The sequence below is a fragment of the Branchiostoma floridae genome, unplaced genomic scaffold (genome assembly GCF_000003815.2).
Source record: "Branchiostoma floridae strain S238N-H82 unplaced genomic scaffold, Bfl_VNyyK Sc7u5tJ_1474, whole genome shotgun sequence".
Lineage (NCBI taxonomy): Eukaryota > Metazoa > Chordata > Leptocardii > Amphioxiformes > Branchiostomatidae > Branchiostoma > Branchiostoma floridae.
Window position 1 is genome coordinate 84,907 of NW_023365725.1, and position 10,765 is coordinate 95,671.

General features: G+C 41.6%; 2 protein-coding genes across 2 annotated transcripts; both read right to left on the reverse strand.

The window, feature by feature from the left end:
- Positions 1–1,231: 1,231 nt before the first annotated feature.
- LOC118407798 (gelsolin-related protein of 125 kDa-like) lies at positions 1,232–3,904 on the reverse strand. Its single transcript, XM_035808330.1, has 4 exons — positions 3,722–3,904; positions 3,461–3,556; positions 2,040–2,172; positions 1,232–1,272 (listed from the first exon to the last, which is right to left on the reverse strand). The coding sequence occupies exons 1-4, from the start codon at positions 3,875–3,877 to the stop codon at positions 1,232–1,234; spliced, it is 426 nt and encodes a 141-aa protein (XP_035664223.1). The 5' UTR covers positions 3,878–3,904.
- Positions 3,905–4,548: 644 nt separating this feature from the next.
- LOC118407799 (guanylate-binding protein 6-like) lies at positions 4,549–9,953 on the reverse strand. The gene is made up of 11 exons (XM_035808331.1): positions 9,863–9,953; positions 9,316–9,604; positions 8,669–8,799; positions 8,040–8,160; positions 7,682–7,853; positions 6,942–7,197; positions 6,631–6,785; positions 5,769–5,878; positions 5,444–5,601; positions 5,193–5,342; positions 4,549–4,742 (listed from the first exon to the last, which is right to left on the reverse strand). The coding sequence occupies exons 1-11, from the start codon at positions 9,951–9,953 to the stop codon at positions 4,549–4,551; spliced, it is 1,827 nt and encodes a 608-aa protein (XP_035664224.1).
- Positions 9,954–10,765: the final 812 nt, after the last annotated feature.

Here is a 10,765-nt window from a genome sequence, read left to right on the forward strand (position 1 = left end):
TATCATGGAGTTTTTTGTTGCATACTTCGTTATCATAAGAATGGTTTTGAAACTTGCCTGTCCTTTTTCTTTCTCTAGGAGCAAGGACCACCCCCAATGGCCCTTTAATGAGAAGTTCTGAACAGCCAAGAACAACACAAAAGACTTAACGCGAGCTGCAGACAGCGAGGCCTCATTCAAATGATGCTTATGGTTTGCTTAACATCATTGCCAATAATAGTAATGTAAAAATGAGACATGCTCGTACCTTTACATCATTGTTATTTTCACACTTTATTAAACAGAAGTAATCATACATCATTGGCACGCCAAACCTGAACTTCAGCAAGGTATTGTACAGCTATGATCACACAAAAGTAAACACACGTGAAGCTAATCTATATACAAAGTTAGAAGAACATATATCACCATGTATTGTTTAACCACTGTTTTGAATACTATTCACAAAGTACACAGGCTACATGCGTGTATGTTTGACAGTCAATCAAAGGTTTACTTGGTCATTAGGCTTTCCTGTAAAGGAATATCGTGCCCTTCACTTTTAGTTGAAAATATGACATTGAAAATGTATCATTTAAATTTATTACCCATCGAGTCCCGCTTTTTCCTGTCCTTTAGATTGGTCATTGTATGAAAAACAATGTTGGGAAATTTCGTGGATGAAGGTGAACTGTACAACAGTACAAAGATGAAATGTGTGCTAAAACTTAAGCTTGATACAAGTATCTGGGCCTCATTTCTTGTTTACATCTATCAAGTATTCTTTTCCCTTAATCTTCCACAACATCGTCGCTTCATCCTTTTGTAAATTGATTGAGACGGGCTTGTTCATTACTCGATATATATTTGGCTATGCTCCAAAAAGCTTTCTGAAAATGGAACGTTTGTCGTCTTCTTCGTTTTGCCTTGGCTTCACTGACGATGCTTTACAAATAAAGACACAAACTCTGATGCCAATGCACATATGAGCTAAAGTACATTACAATCTACTGATAAAAACACGAAAAATACTGATATTTGCTTGATTTCGTTACAATCGTTCCAGATAATGTTCCTGCACTTACTTTTTAACTTTTTAACATGCAACTTAAGATAAACGTTCAGAGCTGCAAATTTGGCTTTCGCCAAGTTTCGGAAAATTGGTAGACGTGCTCTCATAATCAACAGCGCAAAACGTGATCAATGTGTTGCATATGCATCATACAGGTTGGTAACAGGAACATGATGACCTTTACAGGAGGGTGCACTGCTCACCATCGTCATCTTTCGTAACTGCAAGGAAGTGAAAAGTGTCATTAGTTCGTGCACTTGACTAAAGCTAAGGGCACAACCCGCCGTACGTGTTATTTGTCCGTACGATTTTATTAGGCCACGTCCGCCACGTTTTTCTGAAAACGTGGGGAAGGAATGGCAAGAGCAGGGAGGGAGTACGTCTCAACGCACGTCACTCGCACGGTTGCGCAAGGTGTAAGTATGTGGTCTGCACGCCACGCCTGGCCGTGAGCGGTTGCGAGCATCGTTCGTTGCGCAAGTGGCAAGTGAGCTGTACGTAGGATCTCTGTTGGATTGTCAGGTTACCGTATGCAGGCCGTGCTGCTTACGTACGGTTTCCTTACTCACTCGCATTGGCTGTACAGGGCACGCGCGTCGCCCGTACTGGCTCGTACAGGGGGGTGAATCTGAAGCCCGAACGCAGAGAAAGTTTTGCATGCACTTAAAGTGCTACGCCGTGTCTGCGTGCTCCCAAATCCGTTGGATTCCCTACGAGTTCGTACGGAGGCGGTACTTAAGACTTACAGATCCAAAAGATTGCCCACTTTTTTACACGTAGACAGCATCCATTTGCACGTGTGGCGGGTTGTGCCCTTACCTTAATCGGTGTATCGTATATGTCAAAAAGAAGATATGGATTAAAAAAAAACAAGTTATAGGTTTGCAGTCTTAGAGTCTTGTAATGTACTAATACTATTAGCATTAGGGTCATTTCGTGAAATTTCTTGCTGAATGAGAAATATTCTATATGATAGACAGTGACCTACAAATGGATGAAAGTGGCCATAGAATTCGTCTCTTGTTCTCTAATTCCTTCTGCTTCTGTATCAAGTCTGCTTGCTCCTTCTCCATCTGCTCAATCCTCTTCGTCGTCTCGGCTTTTAATTTCTCGAGACGGTCCTGCGGTAGAAAGTTGATCGTTAATTCGATTTTTATAGGAAGTCAACAAGCGATGTAATGTTCATTCCAATCACTTTGATGAGAGTACACCTGCAGTTGTGTTGACCCTAGCTGTCCTTTCTAACTCAAAAAGTCTCCAGATTGGGCAATGTGTTTTTAAGGAAAAGAAGGGTATTCAAAGATTTTGAGTGGCACTAAGATCTTTGTGCCGTCCGATACTGTGTAAGGCAACTCTAAAGTCAGGCCAGTAGGGTTAAGACTTGCGTAGACGGCTGGGAGCTGCCCAGGTCCTACCTAATCCTACTCGGGGCTCCTACTCCGCATGGAGGCGTTATACCCCCCTCACATTATATACGATCTTCGGACGTTCTTCGCGATCGCAGGAAGGTCGGCTGATTTTAAGATCTTAAGATGGTCTTGCGTATTTTTCGCCTCAAAACTGTCCCACTCACATATACGCGAGGCTCGTGAGATCGACGGTGAATAAATCTATGATAATAAACCTCCCATGACCTCTTGCACGCGGACAAGGTAACACAAAACGTTCCTAAAAAAAGGCAAGAGATCAATAAATGTTGCTTATTTTGTTGTCGTAATCTTTTTAACCAATGAATGGAATGCGCGAGCATAATAGAAATGACGCAAGAAAAGAAAGTGTGTCACAAAGCCAGCCTACATACTGCCACAGCGGCCACAATGTTAGAATTACCCTCACATTCCCAGAAATTCAATATTTGTAAACAAACGGAAGTCGGGCGAACGTCGCCCGAACGTTGCCCAACTGACGGGCGTTCGCCATCCGATTTGCGCTCGATGATTAATAACTATGTCTTTGCTCGCCTATCGGTCTTCAATCGTTGGATTGACGCAAGACTATTGACCGATACCCTTGCAAGGTACGCACGATTTGTACGCACAATCTGCGACTCGGTAACGAGCTGTGCGATTTTGGAGATTTCCTTCGACTAGTCGCATATGTTAAGAACATGTTTCGCTGCACCGCGACCGTCGTAAGACTCCTGAAAACTGCCGGCGATCCCTAAAAATCGCAAGATGATCGTGAGAACACCGGACGTCTTACTCACGAAAATGTCAATCAGAGTTCGTAAACTAGTCCTCCGATCGAATCGCGCCTATTGTGAGGGGGGTATTAGGAGGGGCGTGATATCGCGAGCCTAGGTCTTTCCGTGAACAAGGTGTACTGAGCAGACAACGCAAATTTGGAGGTATGTGTTGATGCCTTTAAAAACTGTCACTGAAATATATCAAAGTAACTGCCTTTCCTCACCATTGCAATTTTTGCCTGTTCCTTCATCTCTGCTTTCCGGAGGTCTTCAATTATCTTCCGTTCAACCTTAAATTGCTCCTCCATCTCTTGCTTTATCTGACATTAAAAGTGACAGTCATATTAGAGATGACAATCAATTAACATTTAAGACTTTTGGAAAACCATCTTAACGGATCCTATCTGCCGGAAATTCGACTTTTCAATTAAATGTGATAAACTGAAAGTACAATAATTATTACACATTTTTACCCATACTTTTACCTTGTCAATCTGTTCCTCGTACTGCTGAATCAGTTTCCTTAGATTTTCTTCTTGTGTTTGCTGTATGTCCTGTACTTGTTGGCGTACCTCCTGAAGCTCTCTCTCCACTTCCTTGGCCCGGAGCTCCGCCTCTTGTTCCCTCTGTTGTGCCTGCATTATCTAGAATATCGGGAGTAATACATGTTCTATATGTTCCGTAGAATCAATACTGCCTATCTATTAGAACTTTTGGCTAAAGTAAGGAAACCAAAGCATTTACAATCCCGAACCTTTAAGGTTTGTAGAATTTGAAACTTAATCACAACAAGAAACAGTAGACAAGGCAATCATCACAATGCCCCTATGTTTGGGTCTCGTCACATCAATAGGAATATGACTAGAAAGACTGACATTTGCTCGTGAGCAAATACAGCATATTTCAATCCATCTCCATCCCCATGTAAAATGCCCTGTTACATTTTTATACGAGGGCATAGGAGCCAAAAATATACTTTTGTATTTAAAAAAAAAAGGCCATGTATACGGAAGCAAGTAATGTAAGCAAGAAGTGTTGATAGGATCTTGTGCGCATATGTCTAATGCGCCTCTGTTCCAAATGTCATTAGGTTATAATACCAGGACACAGAGGCTCAAAATATGTATTTGTTTTTAAAATGACCAAAAAAATTAATTAAGTAATTCTAAGACCTCTATAAAAATACGCCTTGGGTTATTTGCTATCTGTAACCCCCCTACCAAAGTTCAGCTAATTTGGCCCCAAAATGAAAAGGTTTAGCCATTTGAAGGTTTGGCGGGAGAAGAAGAAGAAACGCGACAAAAAGTATATTTCAATCCATGTAAATCACCTCTGTCTGATATCCCTTGACCTTCTTCAGGCTGTCCTTCAGCTTCCCTGAGTCTTTGATCATCTCCTGCAGAACGACCCACTTCTCTGGACCACGGGCCTGCTTCTCGTACTGCTGACGTGCATCAGTCAGATCTCGAGTCAGCTTCTTCATGTCATAGTTTGCTGGAGGCAACTCTGCATGTTTTCTTGCAATTATTATACCAATGAAATGCATTTAATAACTAAATTTGTAGTTCATGAAAATCACAAATATCTCACATCGTTCATGCTTAATTCATTCAAGTATTAAATAGAGTGAAGAAGAACAATGTTTGTCACAAACTCTTACATCAACTGTTCAAAGCCTCAAACTGTTAACAGTGTGAAATACAGAAGGTCTGGTTGGGATGTCATCGCTGAAATGTTGGATTGACAATTCTATATTCCCTGCCAGCGGCCGACCAAAGAAATGCCAATGGTAGGCAGGTTTTTGATAGGGTCAGTCGAGTAAGAGGAAACATAGCCTTTTTTCTAGTCTAACCAACAAATGAAGGTTTACTATTACCTACTATGAGGTCATGATAACAAAGTACCTTCCATCTTTATATGGACTTAACTGAAGTTTCCTAATTGGGTCCGACAAGCGTTCGAAGAGATCTTGGCAGAAACTCTTGGACAGTTCTCTGTTCTGCTGGATGTACTGGAGAAGCTCCCCGCCGGTAACAACGAACCCCTCCTGCTTCCTGGTCGTGCCGTCGGCTGCCACGTAATCAACTGAACGCTCCTCCCTTTGAACTGTAACAACGAAATGTCGTAATTGGAGTATGGGAACTTTTTAAGCCATTTGTATGTCTTTTATTAATTGAATATACCAGCAAAGTTTAGAATGTGCTTACCCAAGCGTTTTTGCATTTGCTCGACCACAAACGTATTTTCCCTGTACTGATCCCCTGAGCTGATGCCAAAATGGCCGATCTTCTCCAGAAATATGTCTGTGACGTCATTTAACACCTTCTTGTGGAGGTCCATGAGGGTAGGCTGGCTGGGAGGACTCCTGAGCAGAGAGATATAAATATACATTAACTTAGAAGGAGTGCCCTATCCGCGTCATTAACGCTACGTCATGTACCTCGTGACCTTGTCTGTCCGGATATATGTCATCAAAAACAGATTCATTCCCCCTTGATAAAAAGTTTCTCAAGACTTAAAGTTAAACGGCACCTTGTATTTTGTTTCCGACGCCCCCGGGTCACGGGTTTGAGATGTTGTTCAGTTTCTTCACTTTCCTCCAATGGAACCTTTCCATTGTTGGTGGCTGCAGCAATCTTGGCCTGCAGAATAGACAGAAATCAACTTTTTACCTCCTCTCCATGAAAAAGAAGATAACGTTTGGGACGTGTTTGTCTGTGTGTCTGTCTGTGTTTCCGGATATTTGTGGCCAGCAACCTTGTGGGTAGGTGTTAGGAAGACGAAGTTCAATGTAAATTTTGGGCGCCTTGGTATGTGACCTTGGTACTGCAGCAGAATTCGTTTTTTAAAATCTTTTGACCTGGATGGCTATGGTCTTTTGATTTTTTGGTGGCAGCTTATGATGTGAGGAATACGTGATGTATGCTTGGGTCGCCTTTCAGGTTGTTCTGGAACTGCAGGGGCGTTTAGGTCAAAACCTTCTAAGGAGGATAACTTAACAAGGGAACGACAAATTAAGATGATATTTGGTATGTGGGTAGCTTAGACGGAGATGTACATCATCAAGTGCAAATTATGCAAACTGCCAATTAATTTGCATAGCTAATGAGGAAAAGATATATTTGTAGTGTTTTCCATTACAGGAATCGAATACCTGTAATATATGTAGTTTGTGGCTGGTAGAACATTGACAGATACTAATTATGTAAATATGTCCCTGATTGGCATAAGTAATGTAAAGGTACCATAAATTCTTCTAACTGGCAAATGATTGGACAATCAACTTTGCAAGTTATCTAAAAGTGTACATAATAATCTTAGTAGTAGGTGTGATAACATATTAGTAACCAAGAACGTAAATCAATATGCCAAAGTTATATTGAATATCCCTTACATGCATCTGATGTTTGTACGCCTTGACTGCCTCCTCAATGGCCCTGACCCGCATGACCTCTATGGTGTTCTTCCAGGTGTTGTCCAGAGTAGGGATGGAGTTGGGGTCATTGACCGCTTCCACATACTGCTTGGCCATGATGCTGAGGGCTAAACCTGAGAGGGTATTATAAACAAAGACCGAACAGCCTACCATTTTTCCAGAATAAAGGTCTAGTCACATAAAATGTGTACAGAATCACTGACAGCAAATCATTCTTTTACTCCGTGGGAAGAGTTACAGGGTTTATCACATTGATTGTCCTTTCTTACCACTAATAGTTGAGACCTTGTCGAAGCCCTTTTTTGCACGTGACTTCTGCAACAGCCACTCGGTGAGGTTTTCCACACCCTGGTTGAATTCGGGGTTCAGTTTCTCTGTGTGTTGAGCTATGTTGTTCATCACCTCCTTCTTCTCAGAAGGCCGTTCCAAGGTTTTACACTCAACCGATGGGAAGAATTTGAGGATTGCTCGTCCTACAGCGTCACTGGTTGACTCGGGAAAATTATCAGGGTCACTTTCCAGGACCTAAGGTAAACAGCAAAAACCAAGAAACTTTCACCTTGGTAGGATTCTTATAAGATTGTGAATGAATGAATACAAAAGTGGCAAACCCGATTATGGACCACCTGATGTCTTTCTGGTAAAGTAGCAGATCATGTTTAGGACATTCTGGTTTGTACATGAAGTTCCTGGGCAAAGAAAGAGCTCACGTAATGTTTGGGCCCTCCAACACCTTTTCGTTAACTGCAGAGACCTTTTTGATGGAAATTTGTTGAAAGTTAGACAAGAATTCAAGATGGCATTGATAGATCTTATGTTCACGGTGGCTTCTTCAACGCGAACATTAGTAAAACCATTACTGGCAATTCCAAATGTGAACTACGAACACTCCATTTCTATGTACCAAGAAACTAAATTCCGCAAACATTTCCCCTTTTACAGTATATCACTTGTCTGACATCTATCCTCTCTAGAGATACAGTAGTGAATCAGACATCGTATATCTTACCTCAGTAATCAGGTATTTGGTAGGAGTGATGTTTTTGCCGTTCTTATCCCGAAACTTCAGAGATGCGTCACGTAACAGCCACAGGAAGTCTGGGAAGAACTCATGGAATAGTGACGTTTGTATCTTCTCTCCTTTTTTGACTGTTAACCCTTTAGCCAGTTGGATAAAGCACCTGGTGAAATGTTAGATTCAACAAATGTCAACATTTTCATGCATATACATTGGATAATGAAAAATAATGGGTACGGCGGTGCAGAAAGGATCTTCATAGTAGTAGATAATGTCTTTATTGATGGATGTCATAGGTACCTTGCAGTCATACAGTTACCCATACTAGCTACATAGTTCATCTACTTACTGCATCTTTTCCAAATCTCCCTTGCATGGCACGTTGAGTGAGTTGTAGATGACCCGGGAGGACAGAAGTATGGTCAGCACCAGAATAGAGGCGTCCTGGACAGCACTAGCAGCTGGGGCGTCTGGAATTGACAATGATTCATTTGAACACTGAACACACGAAGCGATCAATGGATAGCCAAACATATTCTGTTCTTTAAAAAATCTGTTTGATGCATAACTAGCCTGTGGTAACGAGTTGGTAAGTACAGGCTAAACTTGTATAGCCTACCTGAAACCGGGAGTGGTAAGACAAGGAGGTTTGATCGAACTTCCTTGGTCTTACTGGCAGTAGCTATAGCCTGGATGCCAAAGTAGGGCAAATAGATCTGGAATCATAAACCATCCCAACTCCAGGCTAGTACTGTAAATACATTTAAGTTCGCGGGGATTCAATTTCGCGGTAGCAGGGAAAAAAGGCTTTTCGCGGTGGTTGTTCGCGGTAGCACCATGCACCGTTGTCTCTTACTGCCATGAAAAATGTTCGCGGTGGTTTTAAATTCGCGGTGAAGCGGCTACCACAAAAATCGCGAACATTAAACCACCGTGAAAGTTTCTGCATTTACAGGAGTAAGAAATACATTCACGTACCTATTCCTTCCGTGTCCAGCAGCACGATAGTGAAGTCCTTCCCCCGCAGCACTTTGGTGCCCATCCAGATACCAAACGTCTGGGGGTCCGCAAAATGGCCCAGCTCAAAGGCATCAGAAGTACCGAGTAACCTATATAATCAATGATTTTAAGAAGCAAGTTTGCATCTGCAGTACAGTTCTGCCGTCAGCAAGAATATCTTTTATTCCTTTTACTCAAAAACAGACAACAAACTTTCATGAAATCAGATGTCAGTGCCTACGCGTAGATGCACAATTTACCATCCTGTCAAAATGACAAATTTTCAGTGCCATCGTAATCTTGTCTTTTAATGACACATGTTTCATGCGACCAACGTCACCCACCCAGGATCGAGGCGTGCAAATATCCTTTTCGTCTTACACTTATTTCTGATGGAATTCCATATAACCATCAGGTATACAATAGGAGTATCCTCACAGGATAGTTTGGAATAAGATGTCCAAAGATTAGATGTGATAGATTTTTCGGTGTACATGTAATGAATCTAACTACCGAAGGTTACGCCAGTGTATCTGTCCAGTATGGCAGCACGGCTATGGTACTGTTGAGATTTACAAAACGGTGCAAATTGAAAATTTGATAATTGATATTCCGGGAAATCTTACCTGGATAGGATGTAGCTTTTCCCAGTCCGACAGGGCCCGCAGATCGCCAGGACACTCACTGGCTCCTCGATCCCCTCCAGTAGAGCCAGGGCCTCCTGAACGATTTGCAGGCTTGTCCGTTGGGCATCCTGAATCTTCTGTACTGCACCGGTGGACGCGTTGTACTTCATGTCGTTTGGTAGAATGAGCGGGATGGAAGAACCCTGAATGGTTGTCTCATCTGCCTTTGACGTCAGCTTCTCGACTTTGAACCCGAGCTTGGAATGTAACCACGATACGTCTGCCAGGACTAGATAGATAGCAATGTCATGCTAAAAAGGTATATTGTGGTAGCTATAGTGGTCTACTCTGCGGTTGCAGTGGGTTGGGCACTCTGCATCAGCAATGAGTATTTTGCAATACGCATAAAACGATGAAAAGCAGAAAAAATTCAGAATTTTTGGCAAGCCAAGTTGCTTGTCACCCCAAACAGTCAGATAATCTTTTTCATGCTCTCCATTCTTCACACAAAACATCAGAAGGTATTATCTACCACTATCAAACTCACGTGTCTCCTTGTCTCTCATGCTAGGCCTGTTCGTCACACAATATGGTCCAGCGGGACTGTCATCACCTTGTGGGAGGTTTCTCTTCCTCATTTTTCTTCCTAATAAAATGATGCACAGACGGACACAGAAAGACAGAAGATGTTGTAAGTGCGTAGATGATACATCCAGGTAATAAGATACGCCAAAAAGCAGTTACTTCAGCACCTGGATATGATTTTAGATTGGTCTGAAACGTCTGACCGTATCCAAAACCATATCCAGTTACTTTAGTAACAGCTTGTTTGAACAAACTATATATAGCTTCGCCAAAAAAGCAATCACACTTATTCTATGCTCATTTTCTTTAAAATACAGGTTATTGTTAGGATAAATGCAATCATATTTTACAGGTACACCATCGTTATAGTCTGCAAATACTGAAATAGGTTAATAGATTAGAAAATGTGGCGTGAAGCGTTCTTCACCCATGAACGGAAACTAAGGCCATATTGACATACGTTGTAAAAAAAAACATTGTATCTGACCTTGTGTATCTATAGTTGCAAAATAACTCACCAAATCATAAAGAGCCAAACACTACTTCTTAAGTTATGATAAAAAGCAAAAAATACCCTCCATTGTCATCGTATATGGAGAATCCTAATAAATAAGATAAATGAATATCATTATTGGCAAAAGTAAAATCACTATGAATAATGCATCGAAATCTACTCACGCTCATCCCTCTCCAAATCCTCGACTTCTTTTGCCAGCTTGGTTTTGTTTAGGGCTACCAACAGTTCTTTCAACAATCCACAATTTGCCTCACCAATCTTGTTATCAGCTTCCAGCATATGAAAGATTTCTTGTGGTGTCGCATTCTGAATTTTTGCTGTGGGGATATGACGATGCAACAAAAGTCG

Coding starts and splice junctions, on each gene's coding strand:
- LOC118407798 (XM_035808330.1), bottom strand. CDS start 3,877: ATGCAGGCACAACAGAGGGAACAAGAGGCGGAGCTCCGGGCCAAGGAA. Junction 3,557..3,721: donor ACGAGGAACAGATTGACAAG/GTAAAAGTATGG, acceptor TTTTAATGTCAG/ATAAAGCAAGAGATGGAGGA. Junction 1,273..2,039: donor ATGGCCACTTTCATCCATTT/GTAGGTCACTGT, acceptor ACTTCCTTGCAG/TTACGAAAGATGACGATGGT.
- LOC118407799 (XM_035808331.1), bottom strand. CDS start 9,953: ATGAGGAAGAGAAACCTCCCACAAGGTGATGACAGTCCCGCTGGACCA. Junction 8,800..9,315: donor AAAAGCTACATCCTATCCAG/GTAAGATTTCCC, acceptor TTGATTATATAG/GTTACTCGGTACTTCTGATG. Junction 7,854..8,039: donor GGAGATTTGGAAAAGATGCA/GTAAGTAGATGA, acceptor ACATTTCACCAG/GTGCTTTATCCAACTGGCTA.